Below are 23,025 nucleotides of genomic sequence, written 5' to 3'. Positions count from 1 at the left end.
CTATTTAACTTTGTAAGCGAGCACAAGTGACTATATTATTATCATTATTTTTTAAATTTATTGGGGTGACAATTGTTAATGAAATTACATAATTTCAGGTGTACAAATGACTATATTTTAAACTGCTGTTAGATGTTCAGTTTTTGAGTTTATGCCATTTTGGACTAATGAAAAATTATAATATAAGATTTAAAATTTTAACAGTAAAATAGATTACTTCACATTTTGGGGGACATGTATTTTCTTATCTGGTCAATTATAGTTTGAACTCATTCAAGTGAAATTAATCTAAGAATATCAAGAAAATATTCAGAATTTTTATGGTGATGTTATAATTTATAGTCTTGTCTCCATAAGCACTATTAAAAATACTTACATGAACCTAGAAAATGTACAAGTACTTAAAAATATAATTAAATATCTATTTCAAAGATGCTCAAAAACTACATTCAAATGTGATTTTTGATTGAATTCAGTCTCCTGGGATTTCCCTATCGTTTCTACTTTGGAGGAGAAATGTTTCAGGTTAAGAGGGCAGAGGGTATACATCAAACCAAGAATTCCCCCAGGTCTGTGAGAACAGGTACCTTCTTCTGCTCTCTCTACAGAAGGTGGGAATGCAGCAAAAGAATGTGAGAAAGCCAAATTCTCATCCATTGTAAATATAAAAGTATGCCCATGAGCGGCTGATACCAATCTCACATTTGTATGCTGATTTCTCTATTTACAAAGCTTTTTCATGATTCACTTGATTCTCAAAATAATTCCATGAAACACAATAAATGGGGTTATTAACCTCATTTTATAGATGAGAAAACTGCTTAGAGAAGTGAAGTGACTTACTCATGTACAAATATTGGTATAACAAAGGCAAGCTTAGAAACCTACGTTTTCTGACTTCTCCTTAAATAGTCTTTCTACCATACCACTTTGGTTTTCAAACAAAATGAAGCTACTATAGTTTGACAGTAAAAACCTCACGATTCCAAAAAGGCAGCTTCGTTTGGTGCCCCTTTGTGATTAGGAATGGTTTACAGAACAAAATAGAAATGTATATTATGAAATATTTGACATTGCCATCAAAATGTCCCTTCCAGCAGGGGAATTTAACCAATAAGGAAACTCAAAAATCAGGAAACTCAAAAGTCATTTTAGAGCTTTAACTCATTATTTTATCTTTACTTTTACTGATGAGATTGTAAAATACAATTTGATTGCTAAATACATCAAACATGTACCCACCCAATTTTCTTTGTCCAGAAAAATCTTTCTTATACTTTTCTTGTATTGAAAATGGGGAAATTTGGAAATTTACTTGGACAAAAAAGCTCTTACTAAAAACATTCTATATTTACCTATATTGGTAATTCTGACAGTAGTTCAAGGTAAATTGCATTTAGTTTAAGGTAAATTGCATTTACTTTTTGGAAAATGTCAGTATATAAATAAATTTGTTTTTCTTATCTAAATAAGGACAGTATACTATGACATCAAAACATTTGCTGATGAGTGTTCCTTTGTTTTAATTTTTACAAATATCTGTAATAAAATATTTTGCTTGAATCCTTAGATAACTTCATAAAACATAAAAATTTTAGGAGTAACAAATCAGAAAACAAAAATGAGTATAAAAGTTATTTTATGTTCAGGCAAAATTAAAGGAGGATAAATATTACAGAGAATGGTTAAAAACTTGGTACCTTAAACAAGGAATTGCTATTTTAGTCCTAGTTGAGACATCTGAGATTATTTAATTTGTAAGTGAACAGTGCACTTTTAAATTTACTTTACCATTCAATTTTAATAAATTAACTCAAGGGAATGTAATTCCTGATAAAATCTTTTCAGTCAGAGAAAAAAAAACCCATTACAAGCTGTCAAGAAAAATGAGTCATATTGACGTATTTGGACATTAAGGCCAACAAAGTGGGAATGGGGATAATTCTACTACACTTTCAAGAAAAAGTTGTCTGTTTTGCTTGACATTTAATACCCAATTTTGTAGTGTAACAAGTAAGCATAGTGTTCTGAATCAAATACCTTACAAAATGGTGTTAACATGATTGACCATTTTTTTTAATGCTTTCATTGTATCATTCTCCTGTTAATGTTAGTATTTATCCTGAAATGACACCCAATCTGTTCTTGTTAGTTCTTTGGCATGTCTGAAATCAGCAGAAGCACTCTTTCCTGGGCTTCACTGCTTCCTCAGAAGAATGTACAGTATTTGGAACAAAACCACTTTTAACCCCTTCCCAGCCATCCTGAATACAAATTTCTCCCCTTTTGATAAGTTCATATATGTCTCTTGTCAAGATCGTGAAGGATTCCTCAACATTTGTAGCGTCTTTTGCTGAGGTTTCTATATACTTCATACCACAGTCTGCTGACAGTTTTTCAGCTTCTTCCCTTGTAACTTGACGTTGTGAAGCTAAATCACATTTATGTCCCACTAGCAGAAATATAATCTGAAATGGCTGCACGTGCATTTTTGCTTCTTCTAGCCAATCTTTCACATGTTCAAAAGATCGTCGGTTAGTAATGTCAAATACTAAAAATCCACCAACTGAGTTGCGGTAGTAAGATCGAGTTATTGATCTGAAAAATAAATAGAAAAAAAAAGGTTGTAAAAGAACAAGTTGTTTTTATGCCCCTTTCAAACAATGTAGCCCATAATAAAAATTTAAGATGCCTTAATGTGATTTAATTGGAACTTGTAAATCAAGTATGAAGTGTCTTAAGTGACCAAAAATATTCTACGAGTCTAATATGCAAGCGAATTTCATTCACTGACATTAATTATTTTTAGATACACAAATGAGCACTTAAACAATATGTCATCTCACACTGTTTTAGGATTATTTGTTTTTATTTTTAAATATCTGATAGAATAATTATTACATCACTGTAGTTAAAAATAGAAAGATTTGGCAAAGGGCAGACAGAGGTTGCATAGCAAACCAGATCTTAAGAATCTCTCCCTGTCATTTAATTCAACAAGCTCCTCTCTTCTTTATCAGTGAAGGAAGAAGAAACAAGGGCAAACTTGTTATAATGTTAATTATAGGTATAGTCAGTCCTATGCTATACCTATTCAAGAAATAGGAAATTTCTTGGACGTGATATGAATATGAGGTAGGCTAATGATTGTTTCTCCAGATCTAGTCTTCAATTTCTGGGCTTCTGGAAGCTGACCTTTACAGAAAGCTTTCCCAAACTCCCTTGTCCTCTGGCTTGCAGTGGGGTTCAGCCAATGGGAGGCGCCTACTGGAGACTGGAGGAAAGAGAGGACAGAGTATTTATTTACCCCTTCCAGGCTGTGACTTGGCAGTGCTTGTGTTCCTCTGCTTCTGGCCAAGGTCCCTGTTAGGTAGTCCCTGTTTCATACCTATGGCTTTCACCAGGCTCTGGTGATCTCATTCCTGTTTTCTTGCCCCTTCTGGCCAGGTGGTTAATGGCTTGCCACTGTTGCTATCCCTGAATACTTCACCATCCTTTGTTGTTGCCCTTGACTTTGCTCACATTTCTGAAAATAGTCACCTCTTTAAACCCTTTTCAGTTAATCTTTCAAGCGTGCCATTTGTTTCCTGACTGAATCATGAGGCAAGGTGGCAACACCCCACAGTCTTATATTTTTTGCCTTTACATAAGTTGTTTTTTCTACCTAAAATGTCTTCTACCTATTTTTGCCTAGCAAACTCGTATTTTTCCTTCAAGAGTCAGATCAAAAAGTATATATATATGAGTAGCCTTCCCTGCCATTGGCCTTTCCCCCACCCGCTCTTTTAGGCACTCTTCTCATACTCCATTAAACCTTTGGCACACTGCCATGATGTCACTTTTCATAATGTGCTAATTGAATTGGCTAGTGTGTCTCCCACTCAATTCAAGGCTCCTTGAGGGTCAAATATTTTTTGTCTATGTACCTAACAATCATACTGCCTGGCAAATGATAGATGTCACTTAATATTTGTTACATTGGACTAATTAATCTTAATGGAGAAAATGCTAAATGTTATGTGAGCCAGAGAGTGCACGTGTCTGTTTCCAAGTTGTCAGTCTTGAGCACTGAGATCGTCCTCAAGCAAACTCTTTTGTTACTTGCCTGATGCACCAAAAATGTTTGTGGAGGACCAGTGGTTTATCGAGTACTCTCAACTTTTACATACCTTCATTAATCTGATGGCTGAAATTACAGCTCCGTCCTGTGACCTGATACCACGAGTAACATTTGTTGTGGAAGTATGAAGAAAGTATTTTACCTCCCCTTTCTTTCCATTTTGTCTGCTTTCCTGTTTCTCCTCAGAATTCCCACCAGAGAGATTCTCAAGTGATTAGCTAAAATTTTTTTTCTCAAAGATTACTGTAATATACAAGCATTGACCAAAACCAAAAAAAATCTCCCACTATCTTTAGCAGGCTACAAATAATGCAGTTCATTTAAGTTGTGGGTTTTGACGGATAATTAATTTGTTATTGTTTTGCTACTCATCTTTATACGTGTGAATTTAGGCAGATGTACAGTACCTTAAAAGAAACCTAATTAAGGCTATGTTATTAGACTGAAAGTTTTAATTTACTTAGCACTAAGTCTGCATTACTTTTATTCCCCCTCCTACTTAATACCATTAGTATAATTTGAAAAATCATGCTTTTGTGCTTGAAAATTCAATGTTGAAATGCTTGCATATTAGGCAGAGGCATGTCTTACATAGTAAGAAATACCATGTTTTCTAGTGCCTTGTATTTAATTTTGAAACATTTGGAATACAGTTGGGAAATCATTTTATAAAATAAAATTACAGCAAAGTATGTACAATTATGCCATAAAACAGGCTTTATTAACGATTAGTTGAAATACAAGCTCTCTATAACATCTGCCATTTTCTATATAATAACTTGATCTCTGGTTTCTCTGTGTGAATATGGATATTAGGTTTAGAATTCTGAAATGGTTAAGCTTCAGGTTCAGATATAGTTTTCCTAGGAGGTAGGCTTTCCCTAAAACAATTGGGCATCCCTGCTGTCAGTCATTAAGGGGGCGGAACAGGCCTTCAGGCTGAAAATTGGAACTTGAAAGGCAGGTCTTACAGAAGGGATTAGGGAGCATCTATCTTTCCTTGGATCTCCTCCTTTGGGTCAGGACTCTTATATCTTTAGAAGTTCTTAAAGGTATTATAGGAGGTAGGGAACAGATCTTAAAAAAACTACCATGTTTCCCCGAAAATAAGACCTAGCCAGATAATCAGCTCTAATATGTTTTTTGGAGCAAAATTCAATATAAGATCTGGTCTTATTTTACTATAAGACCAGGTCTTTAATATAATAATGTAATATAATATAATATAATATAATATAATATAATATAATACAATACAATATAATATAATACAATATAATATAATACCAGGTCTTATATTAATTTTTGCTCCAAAAGACACTTTAGAGCTGATTGTCTGGCTAGGTCTTATTTTCAGGGAAACACTAGGTAAATAGGCCTCCCTGTAAAGAATTCAGTAGTTGATGATGAGTAACAATTCTTTATACGCAACAACATCACGTTAATTTATATCTATTTTTCTTCTGGGCTTTGAAAGTCTCACTGAATGAATGGGTGATTTGAAGAAAAGAAAAAAATTAGGGGAGAGGATGGAGGGAAGGGATGAATAAGGAAGGAAGTGAGAATTCCAATCTGGTCTCGGATTTTTCATGGGAGAACTAAGAGTTAAGAGACTATACTTTGGTAAGGCTGGTAAAGGGTATACAGCACCCCCTAAACCCAGTGTAACGGTATATTGGGGATGGTGAATTATGTAGGACAGGGGTCAGGGTTACAAGTTCTTAGCAGCACTTTGTCCCTCTCAAGTGGAAGATCTGGTTTTGATTATTAAAAAACCCCTACAGGTTCTTTTATACCTTGGAAGCTATATTCTTAGCAGCTCTTATCCCATTTTCAAAGAATAGTCTCCTCAGAATGCTTTTTCCTCCTCATCTTCTTGACTGAAACCTTCTGGTCCCCTCCCATTACAGCACACTGTAAGCATGAGTGGGGAAAAGAAAGAGGATAGACACACTCTAGAACGGGGCTAATTAATTATTTATTTAATAGCTAATCAATTTATTTAACAATATACAATAACAAAAGACAAAGACAATTAATAGAATTATGTTAATGTCAGAAAATAAAGGTGGTTAAGACTAAACTATATACATTGATGACAGTTTCATGTCAAAGAAGTGCACATACATATAAGTTTAAGAGATCCCAACATATGTTTACTATTGAACAAAAATCACTTGGCTAAATACACAAATAACATCAGTAAGGATTATCCAAAAGCAGTAATAAGCTTTATATGATAGTAACTATTACAGTGGATGCCAAAAGCTCACCAAACTAGGGGAGAACAACACTGGAAAAGTCGTAAATCAAAACCTTGCCAGGTCTGTAGCTGAGAGAAACTCAGGCGTCTCTCACACCGCTGCTTGCTAGTTCCCAAGAATGCTGCTGCTGTTGTCGTTGTTGTTGTTAGAAGTCAAAGCGTCTTCTGATGCTATAAGCTGCAAGCTGCATATAAGTTTTCAAGGTGTTAACAATCTGAAGAATGTTGTTGTCGTTGTTGTTGTTGTTGTTATTGGAAGTTAGGACGTCTTCTGATGCTGTACGCTGCAAGCTGCACACAAGTTTTCTAGATGCTAACAAGTTCTCAAGGAGGCTGACCACGAGGAACAACACTGGAGAGGTCCAGAACCAGCCAGCCCTCACCAGGTTCATGGCTGAAAGTCAGGACATCCCCTGCTGTTGTAAGCTGCATGTTGCTGGAAGTCTTCAAAATGTTAGAATGATGAAGAAGCACCAATGACAAATGACCAAACGACGAAATAATAATAATAACTACACTGCCAGCTGAGGTCTGTCTTATATATTTTCTCAGACGTACCTTAGAGCCAAGTTTCTTGTTCCTGCCTCCCCCTCCGGGAATGGCCAGTTCCGGGAGGGTCTGGCAGTTACTGATATGAATGTTGCCCATCGGCCAAAGGGCCAATTCATCCGGATAAGCAACAAGGCCTGGTGATATACCTGTCACATCATTCTGATATAAGTTAGCTCCTTCTTCACTTCATTTGCTGATGTGGGCGAAACAGACAGAACAAAGAGGGAATTCTCTCAACCCTGATCGAGAATTTCTTTAACCCTAAGCTAACCATCACCTCACAACACGAACAGAACAACAAATATCATCTCATATCTCCCCTACTCGAGAGAATGAGACCAAAGGGGGACAGAAAAGCGACCTCATCCCATATCTCCCCTGCTCGGGAGAATGAGACCAAAGTGGGAATTTACTTAATCCTGGATCACAGCACAGAAATCACCTCACATGCAGGAACAGATAAAAGCTAATAGACCAAAGCTCACATCAACCAATGAAGGCAAATTTTCCTCAACATCTACCCTACACAAGCTCAAGTTGCTCATTCTAGAGGGTCAGGAGGAGGTGGCTTCTGCTTCCCCGATGCTGCCTCCAGATAATTATTCTCTCCCAACCCTGTTGTAAAAAAAAAAATTCCTCTGCTCCTTTGAGGCTTATGCCATCTGGCTCTATCATCTGTTGTCATCTCCAACTGCTTGGTCATTTTCCGTGTCCTGAAGACTTTAGCACTTGGCTTTGTCTTTCTATCTCAGTTCTTGTCATTCTGCTCACTGATTTCAACATCCGTATGGATGAGCTGTCTGACGCCACCTCTCAGTTTCTTAACTTCTCATTTCTAATGAACTTTCCCCTCTATTCCGCCTTTCTCGTCCACTTCCTTTTCATCATCAAAAATGTTCACTACCTCCAAAACTGCAAATTTACAGTCTACTTTTTGATCAAAATCTCATAGCCTGCCAGTGTGTTTTTACTGTGACAATGCTTTAATTTCATCAAGATTTGTAGTCCACTGACCAACTCTTATCTTTACCTCCTTCCATATCTTAGCTCTATGTAACATGACTGTAATTTTTCCATTGGAACTATCTCAATTTCCAAGCCCCTCTCCCTCTGTCATGTTCATCTGGGAAAACGATATCTGGATCAGTTCAGCATGCAGCTAATTGTTTCTGGGGAAAAATCACTCAACCAGGCAGGCTGCTGTCACTATGAATTAATTATAACCAATCCCAAGTGGATATTTGACAGTGCCAAGGAATACTGTTGGTATCAGGAGAAACTCCTCTCCCTCATTCCTCACATTTAGGCTTCTACCATAGGAAGAAATAAAATTTCCATCCAACCTTCATCTCCCTACAATAGAGAACTGGAGAACATTTTACTCTTCTTATTAGATTCCTCCACAGAAGGAAAAACGGCTGCTCTGTTTGGGCAGAATTAGTTTCTCAGGTTGGTGGGCAGAACTGCTGCATGTTCAAGGTCAGTACTCCTGCGTCGCACCCTTTTCCTCTCCTTTCCACTTTCTGGATCCTTGATACTGGTCTGCTAATTGTGAGAGGTAGGCAAATGCCATGTCTATGCTCATCACTGAATACTCAGTGGTTCTCAAGGGCCTGGCACTCACTGGGCACTCAATACATTCTTAGTAAGTGAATGGCTGATTTGGTAGAAGTGATGAACACAGCTGTTGGGGAAACAGGACAAATAGCAAGAAAGTAAGGAAGTTTGAGGGAACGAGATAATAGCAATGCATAAAAATAGAAAGGTGCCCAATATTAGATCTATTAGTAGTGTGTTATGTTTTCACACCAAGGTCACTGAGTTGCTATGAGCATGTCAGTGTTGGAGGAGGGTGGATAAATTAAATATACACATATGCATTCGAGGTGTGATCAAAAAATACAGTGAATGTTTAAATTTTAAAAAATGTATTATAGTAAAAGACACATTGCCATCAATATCCCTCAAAATACTCCCCCTCGCTTCGAACATGCTTATCTTTTCATTCTTGCCACTTCCTGAAGCAGTTGTGGAAGTCCTCTTTCGTGAGTGTCTTTAGTTGCGCTATCATGGCTGCCTCGATGTCCTGAATCATTTTGACTTTGGGGAAGAGCCAGAAGTCACATGGTGCCAGATCCGGTTAATAAGGTGGATGAGGACACACTGTAATGTTTTTATTTGACAGAAATTGCTGTACCAGAAGTGATATATGACACGGAGCATTGTCATGATGGAGGATGAAACCGTTTGCCCATTTCACGTTAATGTGTTGTTTGTGGTCCATGGTTTATGGCACACTTTAAAACATACCTTCTCTCAACCATAGCTCACACCCAACTGACTGCAGTGAACAAGTTGAAACTTGTCACACACTGTTACTAAGGTTCAAAGTGCCACTTCCCGTATTGAAGATCCCTGCCTTTCCGTTGGACAGCACTTGGAAGCAGCATTCACTGCATTTTTTGTTCATACCTCCCATGAAGTGTACATCCCATGAAAATACAGTAGTCCATATTCTCTGTGAAGTTTCTCGGGGGAGTGGTATCCCTTAATCTGGAGCATGCTGGTGAAACTTCTCCAAAAAAGACAAGTTGTGGTTATTTTATGCTCCCTACCAAGAACCAAAAAGTATAATACCTGGAGCTTTGTGAATTTTGGAGGATACTGGCATAATATTTGGATGTACCTCTCTAACCCATTAAATGGGAGACCAAAAGGCTACCAGCTTTAATATAGGGCTGAAAGCAAAAGAAGTCTCTTCAGCTGGTTCAAGCCACAATGCAAACAGCTTTGCCATTTGGCCCATGTCCATCAGAGCTAATGGTGCCTGGCTGAAGTGCCTAGGGCAGTCTGGGATGCTCTATCAAGCCTGGGGAAGGGTCCACTGGACAATTACAAGAGTGGCATTTTGGAATACAGGCATGCCTTCCTTTTCAAGAGCTATTACACTTTCAAGAAATAGTTTGTGGCTTACAACCTGGCTTTGATAAGAGACTAACTGCCTGGCTGTGGAACATCAAGTGACTGCAATCTGAGTGCTCATCAAGAGCTAGGTGTTTTCCAGCTCCTCAGCCTGGAACTTTGTCACCAAGCAGAGGTCATATATATAGGTAGGACTAGGGGTGGTACCGGAGGGGATCTACAGTAACAAGGCTCAAACACCCAGCATGCTACCCCTGCAGCACCCTCTCAATATATGGCCTTACTGGATTTCCCTATAATTAAAGAGGAAAAAATTCAAGTCTGCCTTATGGATGGCTTGAAACAAGATGCTCGCATCGGTCAGCCCAATGAAGGTCACTGGAAAACAGAAACCCCTCAATTTGTGGAACTTCTAGTTGTACTTCTTTCAGAGGAAGACGTGGAGAGATGTAGATAAGAATCTATAATAATTCATGAGCAGAGGCTAATGTTTGGCATGTTGGAAAAAACAAGATTGGGGTCATCCTGGTGGCTCAGGCAGTTAGAGCTCCATGCTCCTAACTCCGAAGGCTGCCGGTTCGATTCCCACATGGGCCAGTGGGCTCTCAACCACAAGGTTGCCAGTTCAATTCCTCGACTTCCACAAGGGATGGTGGGCAGCGCCCCCTGCAACTAAGATTGAACACGGCACCTTGAGCTGAGCTGCCACTGAGCTCCCGGATGACTCAGTTGGTTGGAGCGGGGGCTCTCAACCACAAGGTTGCTGGTTCGATTCCCGCAAGGGATGGTGGGCTGCGCCCCCTGCAACTAGCAACGGCAACTGGACCTGGAGCTGAGCTGTGCCCTCCACAACTAAGACTGAAAGGACAACAACTTGACTTGGGGAAAAGTCCTGGAAGTACACACTGTTCCCCAATAAAGTCCTGTTCCCCTTCCCCAATAAAATCCTTAAAAAGAAAAACAACAACATTGGAGGGCTGGTAATAAGGAGATATTAGAAAAGAGGTATGTTGATGGGTCTGGAGTATGTATCCTATGCGAATACACACCCCAAATCCCCTCTATGAAGGAGTTCCTAATAATTGATGAAACAAAATGTCCTGTCGTATAATTAACAGTCAGCACTTTTACCCGTTTGGACTCAAAGTGGTCCTGGTAGAGTGATGATGTCAGTGACTGGGCTCAACAGACTTTCTCGTACTTGGACGTCACTGCTTAATTCTCAATTTTCCAATAGCTGCTGACACCTTGGATATGGTACTTAACTCGGGGGCAGGGGGTGCATTATGGAGGGGACACTGATGTGTCCTGAATGTAACAGATATTTAATCTCGATTTAAATGATACCAGCACTACCATCCATGAATTTATGGAGTGCCTTATACAGTCACAGTATCCCGTACTTTGTCCAGACCCAAACTTCACATAACAGAGGAAGGGACAGGGAAATGGGCTGATGCCATGGAATTCATTGATCTTATCCTGTCACTTTCACCTAGAGGGATATGGCCCTGTAAAAATGTGGAATGGGTTAATAAGATTCAGTTATGACCATGTCCAAATTTATAAGATTTTGGCACGATCCTTCAGGATGTATGTTCTAAACTAGTGAGGAATAGAGTAGGTGGTGATTTTCCCCCATTAATAGATGCTGTGGTATGGGAAACACGTGAAAGTGGGGTGTGGTGCCTCTCACCATTACACTTAATGAGTCACTAAATATTTTCGTTGCTCCTAATCCCTGTTACTCTGAACTCTGCTGATATAAAGGTTTTCATGTCCAAGGGAGAAAAGCTTTCACTAGAGAACCCTGTGATGCTTCTACTGAATTAGCTGAGACTGCCAACTGGACATTTGGGGATTCTATGGCTGGGAGAAACCAGGAAAAAAAAAAGGGACAATAGTATTGTGGGGGACCACAATGGCCTTCTGTGGTTCTTGCTGCCCGGAACTCCTGGGATCTTTTCCTTCATTCAAGCCTGGTCTCTCCAGCTTCCGTCAAGTCTCTGCCTCAGACATGCCTTCAGTTATTTCGTTTTTGATTAAGTTCCTTAAGTTGGCTGACCTAATTGATAGAGTCTACATATATTTTTTAAGAAAAGAACGACATACAAAAAAGTCACAAATATTTCTGAACTCGCAACATACTTTCAAAGGCTAAAATTCATTTTTTTTATTATTATGGTGAAAAACACATAATGTGAGATGTACCCTCTTAACAATTTTTAAGCATACAGTAGGGCAGTATTAACTATAAGCACAATATTGTACAGCAGATCTCTAGAACTTTCTCATCTTGCATGACTGAAACTCCATACCCATTGAACAGCAGCTCATTTTCTGCTCCTCCCACCACTGGCCACCATAGGCACTAGAATGCTCCAGATTATTTATACTAGATAGTTACTTATATAAAAAATTTTATCTGAAAGTGGCAAGATTATATATATATATATATCTTACAGGCTGTTATTATGAACTTTGTTGGATGTACACAGGCCTCTTAAAAAAGTAACAAAACATAGAGCACTTGCTGACTTACTTAGGCAAAATGAACCAGATGTTCCACCCTGGAAATGCCCTTCTGTGGCTTTGCCAATTGTAAGATAGGCATTTAGAGGACAGAAGTACTTTGATGCCAAAGGCTGTTGGCAGCAAGCAGCCTATAAATGCATTAGTCTTATGAGAGCCTCTGTTCACCATGACATTACATTCCTGTGGCCCTTCTGGGAATAGACCTTGTGTTGATGCTTTACGTACTTGCTTCACTTGTCTTGTAATCTGGACCCGTCAGAATGCTTGCAGGAAACTAAAACACGAGCCTCCCCGCTCCTTTTGTTTCTAAGGCTAACAGTCCTAGCCCTTGCCTAATATTCGGAAACTTGAAGCTTATGTCTTTCTTTATAGATACAAACATTAAAATTTGTTTTCTTTTATAATTCCAGAGTCTTTCCATCGAAAATCAAATTTGTGGTTGTGGAGGTGACATACAGTATAATACTGACAAGACCTAAGAGGCCGTATTCTCTCTTTGAATATGTGAATTAATTCCCATGACCACCTTTTATTTTCCTTTTCAGAAAAATCATCATTTTATAACAGTGAAGGCTTCTTACCATGCAGCATGCTCTATTCACCTTTTATCCTCTATTTCCTCTGTTGCAATTAACATGTTCTGATCTCCTATACAGTTTTTTCAGCTTATTTGGTTATTGCCTTTCTCCCCCCATTAGAAGATAAGCTCCATGAGAGCAAGGGTTTTTGTCAGTTCTTTTGGAATGCTATATCTCTGTGTCTAAAACAGACTGGACATGCATGAGTCCTACCAGTATTTGCAAATTAATTAAGAACCAAATTGATAAGGTCAGATCCTGTCAGACTGTGTCCAGCCAGCATGCAAATGCTGAGCAAATGGGAGAATAACCAAGAAAAACAAAAATGCTTATTTCCTTTTGATATTTATAGTAGGGATTTGTGAAGTCAAAAGGGGAGAAGTTGAATAACTGTACACACTTATAGGTGAAATCATCCACATTTTCCAAAAACCTACTGTATTTAAATTGGTAGTAATTCAAATTGTACTTTGCAGTGGATTCTGGAAGGTGAATAAGTTATGTGTTGTGAAAAATGAAATAGTTTTTTTGGAAATTAATGAGAAATGTTTCTAGCTTCATTAATTGTCTGCAAGGTGATAATGAAAGAATGCTTATTTTTTATTGGTGTGTTACCAGAACGTTTAAAGACTTTAGCACTTACTCCAATGTTTTCAGGCATCCTTATGCAGAACAAAAATGAGATGATGGGGCTGGCCCGGTGGCTCAGGCAGTTAGAGCTCCGTACTCCTAACTCCTAAGGCTGCCGGTTTGATTCCCATATGGGCCAGTGGGCTCTCAACCACAAGGTTTCCAGTTCAATTCCTCGAATCCCGCAAGGGACGGTGGGTTCCGCCCCCTGCAACTAAGATTGAACACGGCACCTTGAGCTGAGCTGCCTCCCGGATGGCTCAGTTGTTGGTTGGAGCGTGTCTTCTCAACCACAAGGTTGCCGGTTCGACTCCTGCAAGGGATGGTGGGCTGCGCCCCCTGCAACTAGCAACGGCAACTGGACTTGGAGCTGAGCTGCGCCCGCCACAACTAAGACTGAAAGGACAACAACTTGAAGCTGAATAGCACTCTCCACAACTAAGATTGAAAGGACAACAACTTGACTTGGAAAAAGTCCTGGAAGTACACACTGTTCCCCAATAAAGTCCTTTCCCCAATAAAATCTTTTTTTTAAAAAAAGAGATGACGACCAGTTTCTCATGATTATTTTATTTTCCATAGTGCATTAAGTGATCTCACACAATTAAAGAATATTTTGTCTTGGGTTATCATTCTCTGACCATTTTTGTGACTTCTGTCTGTTCCCATGTGACTTCCTCTATACAGCTGTGCTTTTGTACATCTCTCCACATCTTGAAATTTATAATTGATGTTTATCTTTTCCTCATTTCATTCTATTTCTGAAATTATGCAGCTTTTATTTTCAAGTTCTTTAAACAGATTATGTTCTTTTCCTTGTTTCTTTCTTCTTTTTTTTATTTTTTATTGGGGAATACTGGGGAACAGTGTGTTTTTCCAGGATCCATCTGCTCCGTCGTTGTTTTCAATCTAGTTGTGGAGGGCGCAGCTCCCTGGCCCATGTGGGAATCGAACCTGTGACCTGGGTGTTATGAGCTCTGTGCTCTAACCACTGAGAAAACCGGCCACTCTTCCTTGTTTTCCTAAGTGCATGTTTTTATCATTGTTACATGTGCAATTACCACACATCCTTACTTTTCCCATTTCCCCATCTTGCCAATATCATTGTATCACAATGTTAGAAAGATCATTTCTTAGCGCTTGTTATTCTAACCATATAGATTCTTTTCATTGCTGAGCCCTGGAGTAAACCATGACTTCTTTTCCTTAGAGTTAATAATTATCTTGCATATTAGTCAAGATAGGCCAGTTTACGGGCAGTAACAAGCAACCCACCTCTCCATAGGAAGAACGTTAAAGAATCTGGGCTCTATTTTAAGAGCACCACAAGAGACTTCTGCTCAAATCCACTGGCCACAATTAGTTACATGATTCTGCTAAGTGCAGAGGGAATGGAAATATATTCCTCCCATATGTCCAGAAGAAGCATCAGATATGAATGAGCACAAAGTCTCTACCACACAGTTTTCTTCTAAGCTCATTTGTACATTAGTTTTTCTGTCAATTTCATTGTTATGAAGGGATCTCTTCCACACAACCTTTGGCCAGCTCCAATCTGGCCTTGGCATCCTGCAATGGAGATATCAGCCTAGGATTTCCCTTCATCTTCCTGGTATTTGCTTTGCTTTTTTTCAGTTAGTTCCTCTTCATGCCTGGTTTCCCCCGTTATGTACGTGTGTGTGTGTGTGTGTGTGTGTGTGTGTAGTACATCAAGTTGCTTCCTAAAAAAGAGGCAAAAGGCAATATTTTGAAATCGGTTTCTGCTTTCACAGCTGAATGATAGTTTGGTCAGATACATAATTCCTTCAGAATTCTAAAATCATTTCTTCATTGTCTTCCAGCCTCCACTGTTGTTTCAGGGAAATCTGAGGCCAGTCTAATTCCTGATGTTTTTATGTGACCTTCCTCCCGCCTCTCAGTTTTGGAAGTTTTCAGGAACTTCTCTGTGACCTCAGTGTTCTAGAATTTCATAACAATATGCCTTAGAATGTATCCACTTTCATTTATTGTACTGAAAACTTAGTCCCTAACTCTTGGAAAATTTTCTTGTATTGCTTCACTGCTCATGTCTCCCCTCTGTTTTGTTTTTTTCTGCTTTATCTTTTTGAAATGCCTGCTACTTGTGTATTGAACCTTTTGGATGAGTCTTCTAATTTTCTAAAAAGCTTTTTTTCCCTATTTTTGAAATTTTTGCTTTTGTCCTACTTTTTGAGCGATTTCTTCAAGTTTGCATTGTTTTATATTTTCTACTGTGTTTCCAAAAATCTTTTGTTCTCAGAATATTCTCTTTTTGTAGTCCTTTTATAGCTAAGAAGTCTAAAATTACATAGTTCATCCATTTTCTCCTTTGTCATTCTTTCAGTTTTCCTAGTGATTCTAACTGGAAGGTGTTTTTGCTCAAAATAAGTGTTAATGATATTGTATGATCTGTGTAAGAGTGTGACAAGTCAGGCAGGAAGATAAACCTTTTTAAATTTTGATTGCGCGGACAAAAATCAAGGGTCCCTTGACCTCTGTTTCACATTTTTCTGGAACTCCTATGGGTCAGAATAGTACTTTATTGCATAAACTGTTTCCTTTCAGAAAATAATGGTTTTTATCATAACAGATGTTTCAGGATAAGCCAGGTAGGTTGTGTGGGGTGGTGATTAGATCTCTCCCTAAAATATAGTAATCAAGTGTTTGAAAAGGGAGACTGATGAAATCATCCAGAAGCACCAGCAAAAGAGACATAGAGAGCCATAAGAGAGAAGAAACCATGAGAGGTTCTCAAATATATTCCTAAAATTAAGGAATTGCTTATACTTTTTCTTTGAAGTTTCTGGTCTTAAAGTGCACTATCATCTACCTGTCTATCCATCTATCTATTTGTCTATCTATCTCTAAAATGCTCTATGTAAAAAGACTCTGGGTTGGGAAACACCGCATCTGCCTTGGAGATTCACAATGTGTATTAGCATATTAATATGTTAAAAGCTCTGAGAAATCCTGCAACAACCTAGCATTTCCAAAACTGTTTGATCAAGGAAACTGTTTCTCAAATTACACCTATTACTACCATTTTGAAAAACGCTACTCTGAAGAAAAATGATAGGCCAAGCCTAGAATTTGAGAATCTATAACCTTTCTTCATAATGCCATCTCTTATATCAGGAAGTTCCTAATATTTACTAACTCCCATTTGCAGTATTGTCTCTTGATCTCCTCTCAGAGAATAGGGTTCACTTTGGGCCACACACTATTCCTTTGTATTTCTGAGGCAAAGGTCTGTTATGAAGGTTATCCTTTAGCCTTTTTTATTTGAGGCCAAATCACACGAAGTCCTACAAAAAGGAAGTACACTTGGAAAGGCTAAAGAATCAGAAGGAAAACCACTTTTAACCTTCCTAGTACAGGAAGATAATTTTAAAAGATACTATGACCGATCATACAAATAATAGAAAAAAATAGGCATAGAGAAGGATCACATTTTGAAAAGAAATAACACTGATGACCTTTTGGGCGTAGCTCGACAAAAACCTTTCTCTTGTAACTTCTGACACACTCACCATTTCAGTGAAGTAGAAATGAGCCTAAGAGAGAAGTCTCTGTTCCTTTATCTCAATATTTTTTTGGCACTGAGATATTTTTGATGGCTTGTTTATATCCTAGATATTGATATCAGTAGATGGTCTTAAAGAATTACTGCCAGTAACATAATAATTTATCAAGGTGTTCCTAAACTAAAAATGAAAAAAATCATTAACATAGGAGGGAAAATACAAAAAAAAAAATCACTATATTTCAAGAATGTTTAAGAGAACACAGATAAGATTTTAAACTAAACTAAAAAATATGCCAGCCAGCCATCAAAATTTATTCAGTCATGCTTACATACTGAACTATTATCTGTATTTTGAAACTCTTCCACAGCTTAAACTAAAAATATACTTTTAAATTTAAAACAACTTTGACCTCTGTTTCACATTTTTCTGGAACTCCAATAGGTCAGAATAGTACTTTATTGCATAAAGTGTTTCCTTTCAGAAAACAATGGTTTTTATCATAACAGATGTTTCAGGATAAGCCAGGTAGGTTGTGTGAGGTGGTGATTTTTAAAGTGAACTTCTCTGAATTATATATTACATGAATTGATCAAAAGTTACTGACCTTTGGAATCAGATTTGTTAAAAATCATAGAGTATTGGCTTTGCAGGTATTTTGCTTTAGAAAGAATAACAATATCTTATTAAAGTAATATCTGATGTCCCTTGGTATATGTGTACGTGTGTGTGTGGGAGTGTGGACCTCAAAATCATTGAGTGGCTCACCTTTCTTTCCCACCGATTGACAGATAGGACAGACTGGAATAAAGCAGATTCCTTCTAATTCAGGGAGGATAAAAATAACTGGCTCTTAATACACCAAAATTAATATTCTCCAATCATTCTAAGATGTCCCTCTTACGAGATGAAAGGGGTAAAGGAAAAATAGAATAAGAAGCTGAAGAAGGGGTAAGACACATGGGGAAGAGAAAGACGCACAGCAGAAGAGGAGCTAAAGGAAAAGGGGAAGAGGCAGGCAGAGGGTGAGGGAAAGCCTGGTGCGCTCAGTGGTAATCAGCAGCCACCCTCCGATTTTTTTGGTGGGGGAGGGGTAGGATTTATAGCCCTTTGCTAAATTAATTAGCTGGTTAACTAAGTCTGCAGGTCTTCCCATTGTTCCAAACCTCGAAAGTTTAGTGTTTCTGCACAAAGAATGTGACTAAAGCAACTCATCAAGGGAATGTCTCCCAAATTATACTCCTTAGAACACTAGTTACCATTGATTTTCATATTTGAAAAATAGCCTCTCAAATAATTTTGGGAAATGTTAGTGTAATCAAAGTTAAACAGGTTTATTTGCCACAATACTTCTTAGAGCCTTAACAATATGAACTTCTAAGAGAGTGCTATATGGAATACAGGGATTTCCAAACTTATTTGATCACAGAATCCATCTTTAAAAAAGAATTCCAAGGGATGAGTGTTCTGCAAAATATGCTTTGAGGAGCATCACATTAGGAGGACATTATTCTCTGAGCTTTATAACCAATGGCAGTAACTATTATGTTGGTGCACAAGTAATTGCGGTTTTTGCAATTATTTTCAACCTTTTAAACCGCAATTACTTGTGCACCAACCTAATATAACATCCCAAAGGTCAGACAACACGAATAAAAAGGCCAAATCTGGTTTGACGCATCGAGGCTTCCTGTTCCTTACAACCAAAATAGCTATTTCTTTATCTCATTTTATTTTTATATTGCCCTAAGTGCTTTTTATGGGATAAATTTGAACTTTGTATTCTTACATTTGATGCTCTCCATACTTCTAGCTCTTCTAATATTTACCCTTTTTAACATTTGTGTTAATATGCTCATTTGCTTTCCTTCTCAGCTTTTTCCACTATGATGATTCAAATTTAAAAGTGGTGATTGCTAGTTTCTCTGCAATGTCCACAGTGCCAAATCCATCTTTCCTTCTTCCTGGGCACATGGTAGCCCAGTCTAAGTGTGACCTTGTAACTAATTTATCCTCAGTGAACTGAGAGCTGAAGTGATTTGTACCATGTTGGTTTCACTTGCTTAAACGGAACACTGCTTGATTTAAATCTTTCCTTTCCCCTTCCCCTGAGCTGGAACACAGTGTACGCAAAGATGATAATGTACTAGGGGTAATGGAAAAATGAGAGGAAAAGTACCTGAATGATGGCCTGGAGCAGAGCCACTCGACCAACTTAGACTACTTACCTTAAGGTTCTTACACAAGAGAAATAAACTTCTATCTTTAATGAAAACACTGTTAATTTTGACTCTCCTTAGTAAAGCAATTTAACATTTATCCTCACTAAAACATAGTGTTAGTAATAAAAACTTAACATTTGAGAGTTATAGTACAACTTACACTATGCTCACATATACATTACTTTTCTAAATTGTGTCCATTTTGGTTTTGTTCCCTTTTATTTTTTGCAAGTAGTTATTGTCTGCTAACATCTTAATCCGAGCATTGAAAACTAAGGCTTTATTTGTCAATTATACCTCAATAAAGCTGAGAGGAAAAAAGAAAACTAAGTTTAATTTGGTCATAATTATTGGCATAACATATTTGTTTATGTTTTCAAGCTAAAAGTAGGTTCCTTTTTGTTAAGTTTATAGCCAATCACTAATAAACCTCCAAATATAAAATTTCCCATAAATTCCTAATGGTATGATTATGACTGACAGAAATATATCTTCATGAGCTATAGTAACTTTCTATGAAATAAATGTGCAAGGATATCTATTATACAAAATAAGTATGTGTATTTTCTTAAAGATACAGACTGATTTAACAGTATCTGCTTAAGTGCAATTTTATGGTGAAACATTCTGCTAAATGAGAGAAAATCAAGTGTTTGGAGGTAGGTACTGAAATATGTATGTGTTTATAAATACATCTTTGGTAAAGAGCCAAACAAAATAAGGTGTGACTCATTGTCAGTAAACATCCCCTAAATGTCCTTGTATTACTATGGGAGAGTTACTGTCTGGTTTTAATAATGTATATAAAATGAATTACTATTTACATTCTTTTTAAAGGCAATGATGTACTTAGCAGAAAGGTCTTTAAAATCTAATTATCCTTTACTTTCCTCAAAAAGTTGAGGAGCGACTTTTAAAAAACAATTAGATACAATACGATTTTAGTATCCCTGTTTCTTGTAGTTGCAATTCACAGTAGACACTAGAAGTGTCTAAAAAAAAAAAAGTTTTTATTGTATTCACTTTAGAGGGTAGAGCGAGAGCTATTAGCAAATGTGTTTGTTTTTTTCCCTGACCCTGAAATATCTTGAAGTTCATCTCTCACTGCGATCACAAGTGAAGGAATTTGCAATCAACCTTAGAATGGTAAAACTGCAAGGAATTTTAGAGATCATAATGGTTCCTTCATTTCGCAGATGAGGAATCAGAAGTTTGATAATTATTTTAATTAAAGGAAGATTCTTGAAAAGGAAAAAACTTCTTCATGGAATTCTAGGTATTGTATGATTCAAATCAATGAACTTGAATACCTCTCTGAAGGGCTGGCCTTACCATCTTTCCACTTCATACAGAGGAAAACTAAGGAATAAGCAAGCTAAGCAGTCCTCTTATTATCTCTATGAATCATTGTCATAGCTGGGAATGGAAGCCAAAACTTTAAATGTTGGAACAATCTCACAGAAGTAGGGTGACCTCATAGAGAATGGATGCTGGCTGGAGGTGAGGGGAAGCCATGTTTGGGAAGTCCCCTCATGGAGTACTACTATATTTCACAAGCCACGTACTTGCTGAACACTGCAAAATGCTTGCTTAAATGAGTTCAAATTGATAATACAATCTTAAAAAAGAAAATAAAAAACCCAACGACTACAATATACCAGATTCCTCACCTTTCTCTTAAAAAAGTATGTATCCTCAAATCGTAGAATTTAAAATGTGTTTTGTAATCTGGTTCAGTCTTAACTATCCTGGAAATGCATACAATTTACATTAGTCTTTTTTTATTTATTGGGGTGACAATTGTTAGTGAAATTACATAGATTTCAGGTGTACAATTCTGTATTACACCATCTATAAATCCCATTGTGTGTTCACCACCCAGAGTCAGTTCTCCTTCCATCACCATATATTTGATCCCCCTTACCCTCATCTCCCTCCCCCTAACCCCCTTACCCTCTGGTAACCACTAAACTATGCTCTGTATTACATTAGTTTTTATTTATATGAGTCATGTTTGTGAAATCCTTCTTTCAGGGTCTCAGCAAACATTTAGAATGAGACTACTTATTTGGACCTCTCCTATTTAGAAAAGTATTTTCTGATGCATTAGCACCATGGAAAGTTAAGTACCCATTCAACATAAAATTAAAAGTCCCAGACAAAACTCAATATATCTCTCTTTTCCCCACCAAAGCATCAATAATGACAAACTTCTAAAGACAACTCAAGCCTTAAAAAACACAACACAACAAAAAAAACCCTCAGCTGTGCCAGTGTCCCTGATGTTACTTACATCTAGTTGCGGTACAAGACACATTCCCACGGGACATGGCCCAGTATTTCTGATGACCACATTCGGTGCTGTGAGGTGTTCAAACCACTACCGCATCCATCTCGCTCTGAAAGACGCCCAGTGAGCTCATGCAGTAACCCGCCCGGGCTGGAGCACCGCTTGCTGTGAAGCTAAAGGGATCGATCACGAACCTGGGCCCCGTACCCTGCGGTTCTCCGGGCGGAACAGAGGGGAAGCCGCTTGGTTACCGTTGGGAAAGGGGAGCGTGGAGGAGGGTCGCCGGGTCCGGGTGGGCACAACAAGGGACGCTGAGTTTGGGGAGAAGGCAGCGGGAGGGCTGAAGACTTGGGGATCAAAATACAAGCAGGGGCAGAAAGAGTTGGGGAAGAGGGAGGGTCGGCAAGGGTGACCTGGGTTCAGGCGGGAAAGGAAAGAAGGAAAGGGGATGCAGGAAATGGGCGCCTAAGAAAGAAGTGAGAAATCGCGGAGGAGGAAGTCCTCCCTGGAAGAGGAGGGGCAAAGGGGAAACGAGAATGGAGTATTTGCACTTTCGAGAGGGAAGGGCAGAGCCTCCCCCAACCAGGGCGGGCGCGGCCGACGCTCGGGGCAGGGGCGCCGAGCAGACCGAGGGTGCCCGGCGTCCCCGGGGATCCCAGCGCTGGCGGCCCTACCTGAACCGCTCCTGTCCCGCCGTGTCCCAGAGCTGCAGCTTGATCCTCTTGCCGGGTTCGATCTCCAGCAAGCGGGAGAAGAAGTCCACGCCGACCGTAGGGTCGCAGGCTGGGGAGCGCAGTCCGGGAAAGCGGCCCTGGGTGAAGCGGTGCAGGAGGCACGACTTGCCCACGGTGGAGTCCCCGATCACTATGAGGCGGAACTGGTAGATCCAGATGGTCTCCATCACTCACGTGTCCCGCCAGCTCGGGGGGCCGCTCCACCCCCCTCCCTCAGCGGGCAAGTTCGGCCGCGGGAACTGTCCCTTCAGCACCTCCCGGGTGCCCGCCCGCTGGCTTCCAGCATATTCCTGCGGCTGCAGCCGCCGCTCGGTCCCCGCCCTCTCTGGAGGGAGAGGCGGGGCCCGGCAGGGCCGGGGGCGGGGCCTCGGGCCAGGGGGCGGGGCGGGGGCCGCGGCGCGCGGGAGGCGGTAGCCGGCTGGCAGCACGCGGACTCCCGCCCCCGACTTCTGTAAAATCACTCTTCCGCAAAGCTCACTGGGCGCCGATGGGAAAGTGAGTGTGATAAAAGGAGGTGACAGCAGCAACAACCAATGAAAATGAAGCAAGGTCCCCACTCCGGGAGGGTCAGCCAATGAAAAGTGAGAATCGTTTTCTTACGGCCGTCAGGGCGGACTTGTCCCATTCGGGCTCTGAA

General features: G+C 39.2%; 1 protein-coding gene across 1 annotated transcript; it reads right to left on the bottom strand.

Moving 5' to 3' along the window:
- Positions 1 to 62: 62 nt before the first annotated feature.
- RAB39A (RAB39A, member RAS oncogene family) lies at positions 63 to 22,704 on the bottom strand. The gene is made up of 2 exons (XM_081062298.1): positions 22,329 to 22,704; positions 63 to 2,598 (listed from the first exon to the last, which is right to left on the bottom strand). Exons 1-2 carry the CDS (start codon positions 22,553 to 22,555, stop codon positions 2,172 to 2,174), a joined length of 654 nt encoding a protein of 217 aa, XP_080918424.1. The 5' UTR covers positions 22,556 to 22,704; the 3' UTR covers positions 63 to 2,171.
- Between the last annotated feature and the right edge of the window lie 321 nt (positions 22,705 to 23,025).

This window comes from Rhinolophus hipposideros, assembly GCF_964194185.1.
Source record: "Rhinolophus hipposideros genome assembly, chromosome: 10".
In the NCBI taxonomy this organism is placed as follows: domain Eukaryota; kingdom Metazoa; phylum Chordata; class Mammalia; order Chiroptera; family Rhinolophidae; genus Rhinolophus; species Rhinolophus hipposideros.
Note: the sequence above shows the minus strand (reverse complement) of the source record. Positions and strands in the feature narration are given on the sequence as shown.